This window comes from Oenanthe melanoleuca, chromosome 6 (genome assembly GCF_029582105.1).
Source record: "Oenanthe melanoleuca isolate GR-GAL-2019-014 chromosome 6, OMel1.0, whole genome shotgun sequence".
In the NCBI taxonomy this organism is placed as follows: Eukaryota; Metazoa; Chordata; class Aves; order Passeriformes; family Muscicapidae; genus Oenanthe; species Oenanthe melanoleuca.
Genome location: NC_079340.1, coordinates 29739269 through 29759386, shown reverse-complemented (window position 1 = coordinate 29759386; position 20118 = coordinate 29739269). Strand labels below are relative to the sequence as shown.

The 20118-nt window shown below is 46.4% G+C and overlaps 1 protein-coding gene across 4 annotated transcripts in view; it reads left to right on the top strand.

The window, feature by feature from the left end:
- Positions 1 to 2912: 2912 nt before the first annotated feature.
- RGS10 (regulator of G protein signaling 10) overlaps positions 2913 to 20118 on the top strand; it is a 35987-nt gene continuing 18781 nt past the window's right edge. The window contains exons 1-4 of one of the 4 annotated variants that reach the window (XM_056495232.1): positions 2913 to 3023; positions 9638 to 9756; positions 11154 to 11240; positions 18161 to 18304. In XM_056495232.1, the coding sequence (XP_056351207.1) occupies positions 2975 to 3023; positions 9638 to 9756; positions 11154 to 11240; positions 18161 to 18304 (399 nt within the window). In that variant the 5' untranslated portion in view covers positions 2913 to 2974. Of the gene's footprint in view, positions 3024 to 4147; positions 4323 to 9637; positions 9757 to 11153; positions 11241 to 18160; positions 18305 to 20118 lie in introns of those variants that run through there. The other 3 variants (XM_056495234.1, XM_056495233.1, XM_056495235.1) reach the window with 3 other exon arrangements.

Genomic DNA, 20118 nt, shown 5'->3' with positions numbered 1-20118 from the left:
TGCTCTTAAGCTTTTAAAATATAAAATCTGATTTTAAAGGGCTGGGATTTTTTTGCAGAGAAAAGAGACTTTCCTAGTTTGAAGGCCTCCTCTCCTCATTGTTAACATATCTAATTTTAAATTCTTATCATCACATAAGTAAGTTTCACCTCTACTGAAATCAGTTGCATTATGTTGATGTAAATGAAATCAGGTTTAAATCATGAGTTGGGGTTCTCATAGTCTGTTGATTAATTTTGAGTCTTTCAACTGCAATTTGGCGTTGAAATGAGCTGTGCATTTTATGAATTTTCTGTGGTGTTATTCATAGCTCAGCATGTTCCAGAATAGATTTTTGCAATGGCAACAGCTAAGCACAACTCCTTTCATTTCTTTTCAAATCCAGCTATTTAAATTTAAGTAAAATTACTCTTCAGAATACAAGTCAAATTTTAAAATAGAATCTTTGTCTGAAATCACATTATCAAGCGTGTGTCTGCCTTTTTGAGCGTCTTGCACATTCTCTTTCCCCCTACACACACTCACACCTATTCCTGCCAGTGTCAGTGGGAAATTTGCTGAACTTTATCCAGATTCAAAGCTGCCCTGGTTTGGGATGGTGAGCAGCCCAAGGCTTGCTCTCACACCATGTGCTAATAGGTCATGCATGTGCAGAATGGAGCAGGAGGAGGCTCACAAAAGCTTTCAGGGTCACGTTTAAGGGCATTTGAGTATTTGAACAGATCTCAGTTTAAATGGTAGCCAGTTCCTTAGGTGTGAGTGCAACAATGTGGTAAGTACTCAGAGCACACCATCCTCTATATTGCTGGGGCTGCAGCCAGAGCTTATGAAACACAGGTGTGGGTTCATTTTTAAGGGAAATTTTGCCTTGTGAAATTAAGGAAAAGATGTAATGCAAGGTCTAAAAATCAGTGTAAAAATGTAGAGATGTGGCATGAGGACACTGGCAGAGTTTAAATTTAATCATAATTTGCTATATATGGGTATTACAGCTTATTTGTGGAAAAGGATGAAAAAAACACTAGTAAATGAATTGTGCCTGAAAATCTCCACTGAATTCACCTGGAAGAAAAATTTCCTGAAGTCATTTTGTCTGATGAAGTGCTGGATCTTGAACACGAGAGCAGGACACACAGAGCAGTGTTGGGAGCACGACACTGAGAGGGCAGGCTCTGGTGTGCCCACCTGGGATTCTGCCTCTACAGGAGTATTTTCAAGGAAAAGGGGCAGGAACAAATCTTGGAAACATTTGTATCGACAGGGAAAAGGAACCGAAATTGTCTTTTGTTCTAAAGGTCAATTTGTGGCAGATCTGTAGGTCAGGTTTCCTGTTACATGAATGGACAAGGAGCTGGGCTCTCTTGGGTCTGTTGGATGTGCTGTCCATGAGCACAGTCTGACCTCCAACCATTCTCACGGGTCTTAGGAACTCCCTCAGCCCCAAATCCTTGACATTAAGTCTTAAAGCCTCAAAAGTCTTACCAGTAACTTCTTGTCAGTACACTGGCTTGAAGATGATGTAGTTGTCCTAGGAGTATGAGTTCCTAAGACTTAAAATAGAAACTCTGGGCTTTGTGACCTGATTCTGAAAGAAAAATAAAATCTGGTGATGTCTGTACTGCTTCGGTGTAAATGTTCTGCCTGGAATACCTGGCACTGGTGCATATGACTAAAAAAGCTTTGGGAAGTGCATGTCCAAGCTGTCTTCTCCCACCCGCCCCCTGCTCCTTTCCCATGTGCCTCTCCCAGCTGTGCCCCGGCCCTGCTGCTGTCTGGGTGTCACACCCTGCTCCTCTGATGCCTGCACGGAATTTCCAGTTGTGTCCCAAATGTGTCTGTCTCGCACATCTGCCTGCAAGCACCACGTGCAGCTGCTGAGCAGTTCCCTCAGCAGAGCAGCAAACTTTCTTATTTTTTTAATCCACCCCAAAAGCAAAGAAATCTTTACCAGCTAACAGCTTTTGGCCCTGTTGCTGAAGGCAGAGGTCCAGGGGGTGCAGGCCAAATCCCTTCAGCTGGAAGGTATTGTGCTGTTGTTTATTTTGGAAGCACAGATGCAATTGATTCTTGTGTTCAGTCTTCTGGTGTCACCAGTTCCCAGGAATGAGATCTTGGCCTTGTGCATATAAGTGGAAAATATCCATAATTTTCAGTGAGACGGGGAGCCCATCCAAGTTCCCTCTGTGAACTGAGGTTCTTAGCAATGTGTAACTGTGTGTTCAGGATGGGATTTGGCTGAGGTGGAAATAAAACAACTGTTGACTTGTCTGCTAGCAGTGGTTTCTGTGATTTTTTGTGTATTGGTGATATTTCCAGTGGGATTTAAGTGCTCCCATTGCCTCCCACTACTGTTTTGCTGAGGTAATTGTCTGTTTGATGGCTTGCAGCTTTGTCAGAATTACACAAACTTCTCACACGCTGGATTTTTGAACAAATATATTTGTAAAAAACGTTATTTCTGAAAGTGAAAGTATCTCTGTTAAAATTGCAAATATGCAAATTATGCTTTTCTGTTCAGAAATAATTGTTGGAAGAGCAAAGGAGTCACTCCACAAAAAGCTTTGCATGCCTGTTTTGGTAAGACAGGACCTAATTTCATGAAGGTGTAGCATTTCTTTGGGAAATGTTTTTGCTTCTTGCACCTGCTCCAAGGAGGCTGAAGCAAAGACAGGAGGGTGGCTGGTGGGGATTAGATAGGGACGGTGCTATCCCGTGTCCAGGAGCAGGGTGAGGAGCAGCGGGCTTGAGGCGGGAGATGAGAGCGGGGCTGTGAGAGCGGGGCTGCGGCACACGGAGATGAGAGCGGGGCTGTGAGAGCGGGGTGCGAGGGGCGGCGGCCCCGGGCTCCGTGGGTGTCGCTCGGGCGCGGCGGGGCCGGGCAGGTGCGGGGCTGGCGCCGCTCCCGGGGCGGGGCGGGGCGGGGCGGCAGCGCGGCCGCCCTCGGGCTCGGCAGCGGGGCCGAGCGGCGCCCGGGATGTTCAACCGGGCCGTGAGCCGCCTCAGCAGGAAGCGGCCGCCCTCAGGTAACGGGGACGGGGCGGCGATCCCCGGGCGAGCGGGAGCGCCGGGCCGGGCTGCGCTCCGGGCCGGGGGAAGCGCGGGGCTCACTGCGATCCCGGCCCCGCTGGCTCTCGGGGCCAGGGCTGGGGCTGGGGCTGCTCGGTGGCTCTCGGGGCCAGGGCTGGGGCTGCTCGGTGGCTCTCGGGGCCAGGGCTGGGGCTGCTCGGTGGCTCTCGGGGCCAGGGCTGGTGCTGCTCGGTGGCTCTCGGGGCCAGGGCTGGTGCTGCTCGGTGGCTCTCGGAGCCGGGGCTGGGGCTGCTCGGTGGCTCTCGGACCGGGGCTGGGGCTGCTCGGTGGCTCTCGAAGCCAGGGCTGGGGCTGCTCGGTGGCTCTCGGGCCGGGGCTGGGGCTGCTCGGTGGCTCTCGGGGCCAGGGCTGGGGCTGCTCGGTGGCTCTCGGGCCGGGGCTGGGGCTGCTCGGTGGCTCTCGGGGCCGGGGCTGGGGCTGCTCGGTGGCTCTCGGGGCCGGGGCTGGGGCTGCTCGGTGGCTCTCGGAGCCAGGGCCGGGGCTGGGGCTGCTCGGCGGCCCCTCGAACCCGCAGCGAGCCGTCCGGCTCGGGTTTCGGTCGGAACTGCTGCTCTTACCGGGGCCAGGCGGTCATCAGCCCATCAGAGCGCGCTTTTTCCAACTCCGCATTTACTTTGAGGAGTTTGCCTTTCCAAGCCGGAGTGGAGATTTCCAAAGAATCACGATGTAGGACAGCACGGATCCTCCGTAGACAGGCGCTGTAACGCGGCTGAGTGTTTTGTATCCCCGACGCTGCGAGTCTGTCGGCTCCAAGGGGTGATGTCTGATATCTGTCACTGCTGAGACATTTGGGGCAACAGTTGCAATCTCCAAATCCTAGAAAATAACACTGTGTTTTGCGATGTACAGGAAGAAGTTACAGTCTTTCTAAGAAAAGCCAAATGAGATCTTTGTCTAGAGTTGTTTGGGTTTTCTGGGGTTTTTTTGGTTGGGTTTTTTTTCTTGGGGAGGAGGGAAACAGGCAGGGAGGGGGTGTTTTAAAGGCTATATGTCTGGTGAACGCTCCCAGAGATGCTACAAAAGAGGAACGTCCCTTTAGTTTCCTTCCTTATAGTTAAAAGTGGAATCCAGTAGCCATGTGCTGCTAGAGACAGTCAAAAGAGGATGTTGAGCCTCATGCTCTGAACATCCCCCACATGTGAAGGACAGCTCTGCTGTAGCAAAAAGATCTAAAATTCAGCTGCTACTAGGAAAGAATTGTTGTGAGAGGATTCATCCGCTTGGATACATGGAAAGTAAGGGAATTTTCCCTTTTCAGCTACTTGCTTATGAAGTTTCCCATTGCTTCATACCTTGGATTTATTAATTCCAGGCTGGTGATTGTTGCTGGATAGGCATTCTGGTGATTGTAGGACAAGACAAGGTATTCAGAGTGCTTTTAAAGTGATAATAAAGGCTCGTGGCTTGTAGATTTATGATCCAAGTGGATGAGGGGAGGTCTGGTCAGAAATTCTTAAAAAAAAAATGGAATCAGCTTTTCTTGTTGTACATCAGTGCTTAAACGCAGAGTGAGGAATGTGCTGTTTGCACGGTGCTTTTGTCATTGTGAGCGTTTTTGTTTGTTGGGGGGTGCAGAAGGTGTGCGGGGAGGAGATGGGCAGAGCGGGCGCTGGGAAGGGATGTGTTCAGCAGGATTCTGTGCAGGGTGTGAGTCTGTGCTGCTCGATCTGGTGCCACAAAGGCCGCGGTATCAACAGCTGGAGAGTGGCAGCGGCTTGGGAGAGCTGCTGGAAGGCAGAGTGATCAGCATGTCTAACTCAATTAGCCGTGTCTGAATCACTCCGTTCCATGGGTTCCCATCGGCTTTTTCTCTTCCTGCTCGTCAAAAACAAGGGCCAGGACTGTGAGTTCTGACCTGAGAAGTTGTATGTATTGATGGTCCTGGGACTGCAGCCCAAATTCCTGTTTGGAAGATGCAAATATTTGGCATTTTTGATAGCACTCTTCAGCTGCTAATTACGGCGCTATTAGTGCTGCACTTACCGCTCTGCTGTGCACAAAGAGCCTTTATCCACAGGCTGCTGCTGCAGTGCCATTGTGTGATGGGAAGGCAGCTCCTGCGAGGGTTTCCTCTAAAGCAGCGCTCCAGATAATGCAACTGCCTGTTTGCTGGCTTAGCGAGGAGTGCTCTGAAGAATGGTGCTGTGAAAAGAAGCACTCAATCATTTCTGCCTGGGTAGGAGCAGCTGGCTGCTCCCGGCACACGGTGCGAGCCGTGGTGTCTCTGAGCAGATTTCCAACTCACTGGAAAGTTTGCTTCGGCAGAAGCTCTCACAACTGTGCGTGCCTTTCTCTGCCTCTGGCTCTCCAACCCGTGTAAAAGACAGCAGGCTCTGCTCTGAAATTTAATTAGCACATTATAATGTAATGAATGTACCGTGATGTAGTTAACCTATTTATCATCTGGTGCATATTCTGTGTGTTACTTTTACAGAAATATTGGTGGGAGAACTGCCATTTTGTAATGCCCTTTGTGATGCACAAAATTATCTCCCAGTTTTTAGTAACAGCAAATGTCTGCCTTCCTCATTTAAATGATCATACAAATGTATGTACATTTTGGTTCTTGTAAAACAATGGGATCAAGCTTGTTGTTTCCAAGGCTATATTACTTAACTTTGTCACTGGATGATTTTAATAGAAGAAGGTTATCTTTTTATAAATATCAGAGATAAATAGGTGTCAGGAGGATCATTCATGTAACTACACTGCTGTATTGCCTCCTCCAATGAATTGTTTCAGACTCATTAATTTGCACTTCAGTGAGAGTATAATTTTTAAGGTAAATTTAGTAATAGAGATGGATTTGGTGATCAGTTTTTGGAGTCATTCGTGGGAAAAACCTCTTTTCTGTCTTTTAAACTCTTAAAAAAATTCTGAAAATCTCATATTAAATCTGCTGCATGAAACCAGCACATGGAGCAGGAAGTTATGATCCTGACTGGGAGGATGTTGGGTCACTTTTGTATTAGAATAAATGTTGGTGATGGCATATTTAATGGGATATAATAAAAATACCCAGCAGTTTTAATAGCCTTGTAAAATTTCAGGGTGTTTCCTACCATCATGTGCAGCCTATTTACGTTTGTGCTGAAGGGGAATGTTGATGTTATTTGTTGGTTTTGTGGCAGTTGCAGAGGAACACTGGACATGGGAATTGTTGGTGCTCAGCCTGGTGTCCCAGCCTTGGAGAGGCAGTGCTGGGATTGCAGCTCTGGGCTGAGCTGGGATTGCAGCTCTGGGCTGAGCTGGGATTGCAGCTCTGGGCTGAGCTGGGATTGCAGCTCTGGGCTGAGCTGGGATTGCAGCCTGGGCTGAGCTGGGATTGCAGCCTGGGCTGAGCTGGGATTGCAGCTCTGGGCTGAGCTGGGATTGCAGCCTGGGCTGAGCTGGGATTGCAGCCTGGGCTGAGCTGGGATTGAAGCCTGGGCAGTGCTGGGATTGCAGCCTAGGCTGAGCTGGGATTGCAGCTCTGGGCTGAGCTGGGATTGCAGCCTGGGCTGAGCTGGGATTGCAGCCTGGGCTGAGCTGGGATTGCAGCTCTGGGTTGAGCTGGGATTGCAGCCTGGGCTGAGCTGGGATTGCAGCTCTGGGCTGAGCTGGGATTGCAGCCTGGGCTGAGCTGGGATTGCAGCTCTGGGCTGAGCTGGGATTGCAGCCTGGGCTGAGCTGGGATTGCAGCTCTGGGCTGAGCTGGGATTGCAGCTCTGGGCTGAGCTGGGATCTGCAGCCTGGGCTGAGCTGGGATTGCAGCCTGGGCTGAGCTGGGATTGCAGCCTGGGCTGAGCTGGGATTGCAGCTCTGGGCTGAGCTGGGATTGCAGCTCTGGGCTGAGCTGGGATTGCAGCCTGGGCTGAGCTGGGATTGCAGCTCTGGGCTGAGCTGGGATTGCAGCTCTGGGCTGAGCTGGGATTGCAGCCTGGGCTGAGCTGGGATTGCAGCTTTGGGCTGAGCTGGGATTGCAGCTTTGGGCTGAGCTGGGATTGCAGCTCTGGCTGAGCTAGGATTGCAGCTCTGGGCTGAGCTGGGATTGCAGCCTGGGCTGAGCTGGGATTGCAGCTCTGGGCTGAGCTGGGATTGCAGCCCGGGCTGAGCTGGGATTGCAGCCCGGGCTGAGCTGGGATTGCAGCTCTGGGCTGAGCTGGGATTGCAGCTCTGGGCTGAGCTGGGATTGCAGCCTGGGCTGAGCTGGGATTGCAGCTCTGGGCTGAGCTGGGATTGCAGCTCTGGGCTGAGCTGGGATTGCAGCCTGGGCTGAGCTGGGATTGCAGCCTGGGCTGAGCTGGGATTGCAGCTCTGGGAGCACCCAGAGCTGCCTGAGACACCCCACAGCCTCTGCTCTGTGGACATAAATGAGGCAAGGGAGACATGGAATAAATTGAATAAATGAGGCAAGGGGTAAATGGAGGGGTTGCAATGGACAGACAACCCTTGTCTCTGTGCCACAGTATTTTATGGGTTGTGGGGAGCTGGTTAAGAGAGGAAATAAACTGAGCAACAGTGTCCTGTACAAGCAGAATGGACACTCAGGTCCTCCCTTCAAAACCAAATTTTGTTCTATTAAGGATGTAGGGGGAGAATTCAGGGAAAAGGGGAGTAGGGGGAGCAGGGTTTGGAGGCTGACAGGAGGAGAGGGGGTAGAACATAAATGGAGGGGTAGAGTTGGGCTGTGCTGGGTAGGCTGGAAGTGAGAGGAAGATGGGGAAAATGATCAGGGAGGATAGAGAATGGCCAGCAGTAAAATGGGAGATCAGTCAAAGCAGCAGAGAGAAGCAGATTGATGTATCCTGGTTTATGGAAGGGCTTATTCTGGCCTTTGCTCACCAGAATTTTATTTTTTCTAAGGTTTTCAAGGGCCTGGGTCTGCATTGGCTCATTGAAACACATGCTTTTTAAAGTAATTATGCATGTCCACTTCAGAAACAAGCAGCTGCACACAGAGCTGCCACCCCACTCCAGGGTGAGCATCACACAGCTCCTCAGAGAGCTTGCTCTTCTGCTGCAGCACACTTGGCCATTCCCAGTCAAACCTCACAGATTTCACTGAGATTAGATGCCCAAATACTTTGAGTCAGGTTTCTAAAGTAAATTTTTCAAGTGCTAATCAAGAACCACATCCTTTTGCACAAGGGGGGGCAAACTGAGGCAGTGGTAACTCGCTGTGCTCTTGTCACATGAGAAGGCTGCAGCTGTGGTCTGGAGACAATCCTTAGGTTCTGGCTCCTGATCTTTAAACTAGCAGAGAGCTTCTGAAACAAAATCCCCTATCAAGGCAGAAGAGATGTTCATTCATTTAGAACAGTTGGTAAAACAGACAGACTCCACAGGTCCCTGCCAACCACAGCTCAGCAGGCTCTGCTGTGAAGTCAATATTCTGTAGGGCTTTAACCTCAGCATTATTTCCAGTCACCAACTAAAAGGGCATCTGCTAGTGTATATTTTTATAAATATATACATACAAATATATATATATATATATATATATATATATATCTGTATGTATGTATTTCTGCATCAAGAGATTTTTGAGTGAGGATCACATTCATGGTGAAAGAAAGGTTTTTAAAAGCAGAGTTTAAGCCAGATCCAGATTTCCAGTAAGTTGGTAAGGAGAAATTAAGGAGCTATAAATAGAAGCTCTACTTGTTGCAGTAAGAGTTTTGTGCATCTCTCCAGTGCAGAGTGACCTGAAGTGCTGCTCTTCTCCTTCTGACTTCCCTCCTGTGTTCCCAGGGCATTTTGTGTGTTAGGGGAGAGGAGGCTGTGCACTTTATGTCTGTGTTAGAGATTTTCAGATAAGCAATAGCATTCCTGGAGTTTTTCCAAGTAATAGGTTTTCTGAAGGGTAGCCAGCAAACAGGGTTTTTTTGCCATCACCAGCTTTGAATGAAATGCACTTGTTCCTGGGACAGAGAAAATAGAAATTGTGCTCCATCTTTCCTGTCTGTGAGGAGGCTGGCTGGCACATCAGATGTGGGCACAGTCCAGTACACCTCATAAAAGGAGAATTTCAGGACTTGGAAACAATCAGTAAAATCAACCTCTTGCCCAAAACTAGGCTCAGATGGAGTGAGACTCTTCCCCTGGGTGTCTTTCCTCCCATTGGGCTGGGTTAATATCATGGACTGGTTCTCCTGCTAAACAAACCATTATTTTTCTTTCTCTCTCTGCTTTTACTGAGGATCCAGATTCCAGTGATGATTCTCTTCTGAAAAATAAATTTCACGTGTGTGACTGACCAGAAGTTCCAATATTGTTGACAATGTCAGAGCAAAATAGGGACTGTGGTCATTGTGTTCCCCTGGCAGGAGGGGCTGAGCTCCTATAAAACAGTGACAGTGCCTCATGAATTATGTGACTATAAGGTATTTTTTCCCCTTGCAGGCAAAGGAGAATTCAAGTGTCTGCATGTGTGTGTGTTTATTTTCAGTTTCATGGTGTTTCCTTTAAAGAGAGCAGGGGGAAATGGGAGAGACATCCATGTGACCGATACTTGTCTTTTCTAAAGATGCTGGTTTTTTCTTTTTTTTTTTTTTTTTTTTTTTTCCAGAGATAAATGATGGTGAGGGCCACCCAAGCAGCAGCCACCAGACCTTGAAAGGAACCTCAAAATGGGCCACATCCCTGGAGAGCCTCCTGGAGGACCCGGAGGGAGTGAAACGCTTTAGGGTGGATATATTAAACATGGATATTTAATTCATATTTAATTCAGGCTTTAAAGCAGGATGAGCCTCAGCATGAAGGGTGCAGCTGTGAACAGAGGCACACATCCCTCTAGATATGTGCCCTGAGCAGAGCTGGGGCACTGGCAGAGCTGCTGAGGTGGCACCTTTTGCTCCCTGCCACTGCACCCTGTGCTCAAAAGGCACAGACAAGACTTTTGGCTGCTAATTCCTAATGGGATCTATCCTCTCTTGCAAGGATTAACAAGTTCCTGCTGGATAAACTGCAGTCCCTGAGCCACTGCTCCCTCCTGCCAAGCATTATTTCTCACTGGGCTCCTGGGCTCTCCATTCTCACACACTGTCCTTAAGCAATCTGGTGACTCTGTAGCTCTTGCTCTGTGTTTAGCAGCTCCACTGAAAATATTCCCTTTCAGTTTACTACAAAGTGTGGGCTGGTGCAGCTCAAAATGGCTTGAAGTTTAATTAGGTGAGGGTGGTGAGTTGGTGTTTCAAGGCCTTCTTGCCATATTAGATGTAAGAATAAGAACTGCCTACTTGAAAGTGCTTTTGCCATCCCATACTGATAAAATGCACTGGGATAAAGTGGTTTCCTGCCAGACTGGTTTGAAAAGTGAGCTAAACAAGAATTGCAAAATGCTGATTTTAAATTCTTAAAAAAAAAAAAAAAATTAAAAAGTAGTCTTGCTGCTATTTAATTCCTGGCATAATTTAGTCTCTAACACTTGAAAGAGAAAACTGATGATCTCAGAGCTATAAAAGTTTCAAGCATTATATTTCATAAATTAATTTAATGTACATTTTTCCCCTTTTAAAGCATGCCTCACTTTTGGAGGAATGTGCTGTGTTTAAGCAGCCTAGACAGCACAGCTACATCTTCTGCTTGAGTTTAAGTGAATTTATTGCCCCTGATGCTCATGTTTAGAAACACTTCTATTTGTAGGGATTTTGCTCATTACAGAAGTCAGAAAGATACTACATGAAAATCCCAAGTGATTTGTGCCTCTCATTAAAATAGTTCATTTTCTCACCTGGTAATGAATTAATATATTTTTGGATTTCCCTTTGAGCAGTGGCTGTAAAAGTGCTCGAGTTATTTAAGGGAGACTGAAGAAGCAATTCCTGTTAGTTACTGATATGGCCTGAGATTAGATGCAGCCCATCCTCCTCCTGGAATGTTCTTTCAAAGTGCAGGATATCAGAGTGTTCAATATCAACTCTGCAGATGCAATAAATGCAATGGCTCTGTGACACTGGGTTGGGTAAACTCATGGTAAAGTTAATTGTAGGCAGCTTCTGGTTCTAACAGCTGCAGTAGGAAGAGGGAAAAACAACAGAGAAACTGGATCCTAACCTTTGTGTGTTTGTTTTTCTCTTTCCTAGGAATTTTTGAAGAAAGAGTTTAGTGAAGAAAACGTTTTGTTCTGGTTAGCATGTGAAGAATTTAAGAAAACACAGGGAAAAAAGCAGGTATGTTTCCTAAATAAATTCTACTTGTCAACAAAGTTTACTTAGCAGAGCTGGAGCTAAAACATCTCTGTTGCATAATGTGCTTTGTGTGAATGCAGATAAATGTATTTGAAGAAATTGAACTAAAATCATCCTGGTGGAATTGTTTGGAAACAAATCTGGTTCTATTTCAAATCCAAACAAAGTGCTGAAATTGTCAAATTTCCCATGTTTTGAAAACTGAACTTTTTGTAGTTTCTAGGGAGTAGCAATAGTTTTATTAATTCAGTGATGTTGCATCATCTTGTTTGCAAATACAAAGATATTTCATTCAGAACTTTTTTACAGAATAGCAGCTATTACATGGAAATTTACACCACTGTGATACCTTAGTGAAACATAAAAATAACAAATAGCCCAAACAAAAATATTTTACAGCACCAAAATGAAACATTTTGCCTTATCAAATTACAAGTTACAAAGCAAAAGGATTCTGTTTAAACCTTTTTGCTTAAATATTTATCCAAATTGATGTATACCTGCAGAGCCTTTTCATTTTGATGACAGCTCTATCTTTCTGGTAGGAAAAATTCTGTTGGAAAATTTTTCAACCATGCACCTCCAATAAGTTGGTTCTTTTTGGTTTTTTTGGTTTGTTTGGTTTATAGTTTTTTTGCTTTTTTTTGGGGTTTCTTTTTGTTTTTTTTTCCCCCACTGCTTGGATCTTGGCTTGCATTTAGATCTAGCAGGAACACAGGATCCACTTTCACATTTAGACTGAGGCCTATAGAGTCAGGCCTAAAATATGTACCATGTTTTGTGTGCTTGTGTCTGGTTTTTTGTTTGTTTGTTTTGTTGTTTTCTGGAGAAATTTCAGGTTTATCTGCTCTTTAAGAGCTCACTCTGTGAGTGTGGAATTAGGTAGTTTCAAAACTCCAAGTGAGTATCCCTGTCCTTGAGAGTCAGACTCCTAAAGCTCTTTTTTTTTTTTTTTTTTTTTTTTTAAATCCCACTTTTATGTTTTTTACCTGAGTGCAGCTCTTGTTGCCAAAGGGCAGATTTTAGTATTGTGAAGAGGTGAGAATGGGAAAATGCCCTTTAAACCTCTTCCAAATGAATCACAGAATCACAAAATCACAGAATTCAGAGAATGACAAGGCTGGAAGATCCTTCAAGATCATTGGGTCCCACCCATGCCCTAACACCTCACCTAACCCATGGCACTGGGTGCCACATCCAGTTTTTTTTTGAACACATCCAGGGATGGTGATTCCACCACCTCCCCAGGCACACAATTCTAGTACTTTATTATTCTTTCCATAAAATTTTTTCCTAATATCCAGCTTATATTTCCCTTGGCTCAGCTTAAGACAGAGTGCTTTGGTTCTGTCAGTGCTGCCTGGAGAAGGAGACCAACCCCACTGAGCACAGGCACTTTCCAGGGAGCTGTAGAGAGTGATCAGGTCACCCTGAGTCTCCTTTTCTCCAGGCTGGACACCCCCAGCTCCCTCAGCCATTCCTCACAGGGTTTGTGTTCCAGCCCCTCTCCAGCCTCTGGACACACTCAAGCATCTCAATGTCCTTCCCAGCTGAGGGGCCAGAACTGGACACAGCACTCAGGGTGTGGCCTCACCAGTGCTGGGTACAGGGGCAGAACGAGCTCCCTGCTCCTGCTGCCACTCCATTCCTGATCCAGGCCAGGGGCCATTGGCTTTGGCCACCAGGACACTCTGCTGGCTCATGTCCAGCTGCTGACCAGTGCCCCCAGGTCCCTCCCTGCCTGGGCCCTGTGCAGCCACACCATCCCCAGCTGTAACACTGCAGGGCTTATTGTGGCCAAAATGCAGGACTTGGCATTAAACTTCATCCCACTGGGCTCTGCCCATCCACCCAACCATTCCAGGTCTCTCTGCAGAGCCCTCCTACCTTCCAGCAGATAAACACACACTCCCAGCTCAGTGTCTGCAAATTTACTGATGGAAGACTCAACATCCTCATCCATGTCATCAGTAAAGACATTGAACAGGACTGGCCCCAGCACAGACCCTGGGGACACCACTGGTGGCTGTCCCCAGCTGGATGCAGCACTGTTCATCACTCTCTGGCCATCCTGCCAGCTCCTAACCCAGCACAGAGTGCTCCTGTCCAAGCTGTGGGCTGCCAGCTTTCCCAGGAGTGTGCTGTGGGATTATTTGTGCACAGAGGAAGGTCAGAAATGCCAGGAACAGCAATGAGATGGGAGAGCTGGGCTAGGAGAGGTGTTATAAAGTGCAGGTGTAAGAGGGCTGTGTCCAGACTGCAGGATTCCTCCCTTAGGATCAGTCAAATATTGTCAGCTAAAACAGTTTCCCAGCAGCTTTTCAACAACAAAACTTTCCCTGTCTTTCCAAACAATGTGTTTTGGGTAGGGGAGTTTTTGTTCTGTAAATATCCTGTGTTTTGCACTTGAAAAAAAACTCCCCTCAAAACAATTTTCTGGGTTTAACTGTGAGTATTTTTTGGGTATTGATAAATCCATGAAAATACAACAATACTATTTTTTGCAAGAAGAAGGAAATGTTCAATTTGACTGTGAACTTTGTAACACTTAGTAATTCCAGTTTTGTGTATTCAGCTGCTTCCCTCCCTCATTAAGGTCCATGAATACAGAAAGTCTTGAGGACAGAACAACCAGTCAGGTGACTTTTCTGTAAAGTCCCACACTTTCAGTGGGGTAATAATCATATTTTGCCTTGCTAAATTATTTCCATATTTTTAGCTTATTTAGGATTGCTGATTTAGAATGTCAGTACAGAAAGTGATGTACAGGAATAGGAGCTTGGTGAATCCTTCAATGAATTGCCAGATGAATGGGCAGAGACTTAACTAGGCTCTATTTAAGTTAATTATTCAGTACCAGTCATTCCACAGTATGGTCAGCTTGGAGACTGATGTTGCCCAAGTTATTATAACTGAATAAATGTGCTTTAGAATGACACAGACTTACAGTAAGTTTTTGTAGCTACTGCTTATGGGTGGCTTTGTTTAGATAATTTACAAAGCTAGGAAAAGCACTAAAAATAGAAATCTTTCCAGTGTTTATGGTAGCATGAAGCGTGGATTTTTCTTCTGAAAGTGACTCTTGCAGAAATCCCTTTGCATCTCTATTGTGTGCACAGTATTCTAAAAACAGTTTTTTACTTGTTTTATAATTTGCTTCTCCTTAAAACTGGTTTCCCACACAGATTAGCTCATAGGCACTGGGACTCTTGGTCAGATGAAGCTGATTTCAGTTTAACCCAGGTTGGAGTGAGTCCAGAGGAGGCCACAGAGATGCTCCAAGGGCTGAAGTTCTGCTCTGGAGCCAGCCTGGGGAACAGAAGGCTCCAGGGAGACTTTCCAGTGCCTAAAGGGGCACCAAGAGAGCTGGAGAGGGACTGGGGACAAGGGAATGGAGTGACAGGAGAGGGGAAATGGCTTCAAACTGACATAGGGCAAGTTTAGATGAGGTAAAAGGAAGAAATTCTTTACTGTGAGGATGGTGACTGGTTTCCCAAAGATGTGATCAATGCCCCATCCTGGGAAATATTCAGTGGCAGGCTGGATGGGGCTCTGAGCAATCTGATCTAGCTGAAGATGTCCCCTGTCTCTGCAGGGGGTTGGAAGTAGGTGACCTTTAAAGTAATTTCAAACCCAAGCCATTCCATGATTCTATGAATGGGATTTGTCCCCCCTATTTTTAAAGGATGACATAAACTTTTCATTACTTGATGTGAGAGCGTTGACATGGGGCTTCACTTGGTCAGTTTAAACTTGCCCAAAGATCACCACATGAGCATCCATTGTGCCAGGGATGTTTATTGTAATCCTTTCTCTGCCAGCCTGGGGCAGTGTTTGGTTTTGTACAGGCTGCAGTTCCATCAGAGTGGATGATCCAGGGAGCAGGGCAGGTTTTTGGCAGCTGCAGAGCCAGGCAGCAGGCAGACTGCACTGGCAGGTTTTACATGGACTGGGTTCAGCCCATCTTCTAGCAGGAAGGTACAAACTTCCCCCTCAGCTCAAGACACATCTCTATAGCTCAAAAAAAAAAAAAAAAACCAAACCAACCAACAGAAAAGTTCCTCTAAAATTGAAATTAAAATATAAATGTAATGTTTAGTGAAGATTGAGTGAGCAATTGGGTCAAGTCCACTTGTAGCAGTGAGCTCTGCTGCCACCCCTGTGGCCCTTGTGTATTTAATTACTGAAATGGGAGTGGTGGGGATAAGGGGATAAAATTTAACTTTAAATATTTTGTTGGAGTTAGTCATATGTTGTTGCATTTGTGACTGTTAATGAAACAAACAACATGTCAGTCATTCCCAGGGTTTAAGTGTTTCTCCTCTTGCAGCTGAGTTTCAAAAATAAATTACAGATTGTAATAAATGCTTCCAACAACAGGGAATATTTTCAGCTATTGCTAAAACCCACCAGAATGTCCATGTTGAAGCTTTGTAGTGACTGATTCCAGAACAAAGCCCTGTGCATTCAGGATTTCTCTGCTGCTTGCCATGTGGAATGCAGCAGGGGTTTGGCAATGCTGCACAGCTGGAGTGCTGGGAGCTGCCCTGAGGAACATCTGGGGCTCCCAGCCACCTCATTTGGGAGCCACACATGCTTGGGAGCTGAGCTTGACCTCGGGAAAGGAAGTGGGAAGGAATAGTGTATCCCCTTGAAACAGCCAGGGGGGTGCTGCAGGCAGAGCTCAGTGCTCCAAAGGGAACCTGGCACGGACACTGGGAGAGCACACAGATGGAATGAGGGCTGCCAGAAACCCTCTAACAACCACCTGTGAACAAGATCCCAGCTGAAGAGCTGCTCCAGAGCACAGTCCCCTGTGCTGAGGGTTTAGTTTCAGGCTGATGCAGAGCAGAGGGAGCAGGGACAAGCTCTGCCTCCTCCACCTGAACCTGGCTCTGCCTGAGTGACATTTGGGGGGTGTATGAGCACACTGGCAGCTTTAACTGTTCTTTCTTTTTAAAGCAAATTATAAGCTGTAGTTAATCAGCTGTTGTACTGTTGAAGCAAAGACACAGAAGAACAGTTCTATTTGCAGCAGAACCTGTAACATTCAGCTGTGTATTTCCATTTTCCCCACTGCTGTAAAGCCAGGTCCTCTCTCTGCAATGGCCTCCTCTCCCTACCACAGCTCTTTCACTTCCTTTCTTTGTTATTCTTCCTCACAAAATCCAAAGAGCCTCCCTGTTTCACCAGCCTCCCACACAGTCCTGTTGTTCCTCTCCATGCTCTTTAAACTTCCTCACAGTCACTTCTAGTTTTGTGTTTCCTCTCAAGCCTCCCTCTGCCCTTTCTCTGTAGTGCCCAGCTTGCTCCTGTGTCCCTGGGCAAGCAGCACCTTGTGCTGGGGCTGGTGAGCAGCTCCATCTGCCTTGGTTAGCCAGCAGCAAAGAGCATCCTGGCAGTTCAAGCAGAGCAGACAACTTCTGAGCACATGCTGCAGCTTTTCCCTTGGTGTGTGTGCTGCTTTTCCTCCTCCTTTTCTCTTGCTGATTTCCCATTGACTCAGCAGGAGGGTAATTCTTTTTCTCAGTCCTTTGCCCCTCTCTCAAGTATGGTTGAAATTGGACAGCAGGTTCAAAAGTCATTTAGGTGGAACTGGCAATGCAACTGCTGATGCAATAATAGCTGAAGGCCCCTTTACTGTGCCTGCACTAGGACATCAACTTTGCCACTTGTAGCAGTCACACCTTTGATCCCTTGGATTAATTGCTCATTTAGAACAGAAGTGGCTGACCCAGACTACCCTGAGCTGCGAAACAAGTTGGAAATTGTTAAAAACAGTTCATTGTGACCTAATGCACCTGACACATAATGTTCTACCCACCAGATGAATAATGAGTTTTAAAAAGGAATACTGGAGAAGGGGTGTCCCCTGGAGCAGTGAGAGAGCCCCAGCTCTTTAGGTCTCCTGAATGTTCCAACACATGCAGGTTTTCTTCTAATTACCCCCAAGTGTAAGTGTACCTCAGCTGTAAAACATGGAAATAATTCTGAGACTCCTTCATGGGCAGGGTTTAAACACTTCCTTCTTCAAGCCCTGTTCCCATCCAAGGCACAGCCCTTTAGCTGGTGCTGGCTGGAGCTGTGCTTGCTCATTAGAGGTACCCTGGGGACCCTGCTGAGTGCCCAGGGCTGGGATGGCCCAGAGCAGCTGCTGCTGGCTGCTTCCAGCATGCACAATTCAGATTGCAGCAGGGGCTTGGCTCCTGCCTGCCTTGCTTCTCTTCTCCCTCTCTGGCTTCCTCTTATCCAACCATCTGGTTAAGGGCTTTTCACTGAGCTTCAGGGGATTGTGGCTGCTCACTGCTTTGAAGCTTAAAGATGCTGGTGGGGTCAAGATGTAATTCTGTTACTGGTTTGACAAGGGAAGAGCTCTGAAATCAGGGCAAATACTAACAAATAGCTTTATGCAGGTCACACCCTTATTTATCAACTCTCAGAGGCTGTTGAGAGTCCCATCTTTGCCAATTACCCAAGCTGTTGGTGTTTTGTTTAATCATGGAGCTGGTGCTCTGAGGCAATGGTTTAGACAAAGTGTGTGGTGTGACAATGTTATCTGGCAGTAGCAGGGTTATACACTAACTTCACTGAATTTTCCCTGTAGTAAGTTCCCAGTTTTTCTTCCTCTGAGTTTCTTGCCCATACTGATGATCTGTTAGGAAAAGCATTTGTCCCAAAAGCAGAGACAAGGTGTAGTTGATGATGCTGAGCAGTTTTACACTGTGTGCTGGGATTCAAACATCCCAACCTGCTGTAACCTACGAGCTGAATTCTGACAGCTTTTACTGATCTCAGTGTAGCTTTTGGCCTTCAGAGGTGCTCAAATGAATATGCAGAAGGTAAACCTGATACAGAGAACATTCCCACAGCCAATAATTCTTTAAATGAATGTCCTTTTGCAGATGCAGGAAAAAGCTAAAGAGATTTACATGACTTTCCTGTCCAGTAAAGCTTCCTCCCAAGTCAATGTTGAAGGGCAGTCCCGTTTGAGTGAGACCATCCTGGAGACACCCCACCCTCTCATGTTCCAGAAGCTCCAGGACCAGGTAAGGTTATTTACTCTAATAACATAGTTTCATTCAGTTTTGTCTGGTTTTAGTGAGCTCTGCTGTCTAGCCATGGCCTGGATTGAACAGGTAAGCACAGCTGGGTTGCTTCCATGCTGGAGATATTAATGCAGCTCTCTGAGATATTCCAGGCTCTTGGCCCCATCTCACTACAACCAATTAATGAAGAGACTCAATACAATCATTCTAATTCCAGCTCAGGACTTTCCTGGAAAACTGGATGGAGTTTTCTCCTGGTTTCCTGCGTGGGTAGCTTGAGAATCGCCCTGACTAACTCAGTGCCTTCGTTTTCCTGTGTATTCACTTGTTCTGAGTCATTGCTGATGTTTGTTTCTGTAGTTGCCACTGGTTTCCTTGAGAGCTCAAATTTCTTCATTTTACTTTGCTTGGGTGTTTATATTGATATGAATATAACACAATTTTCTGAAAACCCTCCTCCTCTGTAACGTGCAAGACTTAGAGGAGTTGGTCTCTGCCTTTCCCTAAAGAACTTGGGAGGTCTGGTAGAAATTTTGCAGGCATGTCTCTAGGTGGTAAATTTTCTTGATCTTTAGCTGATTTCAAAGCATAAGTTATGAAGTGAGTCATTCTTATCTGCAGCTTTCCAGCACTTGCAGTACTATTTTTAATTCCTGTACCATCCTCAGGACTACCTGTATTTTCCATTTGGCTCTTTCCTTATGTGGAAGCAGCACAGTGATTTAAACAGTGTTTTCAGCCCATTTCAATCAGGTATTGCATACATTGGCTGGGCACTGCCTTGGGTCACTTGGAGGGGTGTGAGGAGCTAAGGCTCTGCTGTTTTTCAGACAGATTCCAAGACATTAGCAGTGGAAATACCTGAAATCCAATTTCCATGTGAAGAAACAGTTTTTGATGTAAAAATTTCTGACTTGGGGGAAGGGAAGGAAATGTTCTGGTTGATCTAAGCACTGCAGTTCAGGGTGAGTGACTGAAAGAGTGAAGCTGGAGGGAATACTGGAGTTAAAATATTTGCTATTTTATCAATGACATGCACATGGAGAGCCAAGGATTAGTAACACCTGAACTGGAAACATACTGGACTAGTGGTAGAGGAATTCCACTAGTGTGGGAAGAAAATCTGTGAGCTTTTAAAAACAAATGCAGAGCATTTATGGGTCATTGCAAGTTTCCAGTGCTTGAAGCTACTGTTTATTGCTGTTAGATAATGGCTCAGAAGAGTTATGGTCTTCTCCAGTTTTCAATCCTTATAAAGTTATGAAGAGTGGTGTAATTTGTTCTCTGAAGAGCAGTGTTAACCACTGCTGGCACTGAGGGTCTGAAGTGGAAAAAGGCAGAGCTGGAAGGTCACAGTCTGGTGTAGAGCAGGGCTGGTAACAAGAGCTCAGTTCTCCAGAGAGCTCCTGGTTTAACTGGGGACACTGGTGGGGTGTGGGCTGCTGCTCATGGGGTGGCCTTAACTGCCCCCAGGCCACTGGTTTGTGCTGAATGAAGTGGAGCTGGAGTGGTTCACAGAAATCCATGTGCTTAGAATACTTGTGGGGTAAATGTTCCTCCTCCACAAGGGCAGGGAGGGAGGGGAAAAGGAAGGTTCTGCTTTGGCATGTGATTAAGAACTCTGCTCTGTGTATTTGGCTGACCAGACTGCAGAAGATCTTGATCTTCAGTGCTCTTTCTCTCTGGGAGATGCTTTGAGTGATATCAGAAAAAGAGGGGTCTAAGTTCTTAACACAGGCATGATGTTTTAACAGGAAATGTCTGCCTTACAATTTTTTTTTCCCTTGAGCTGGTTGGATAAATTTAATTCTGTT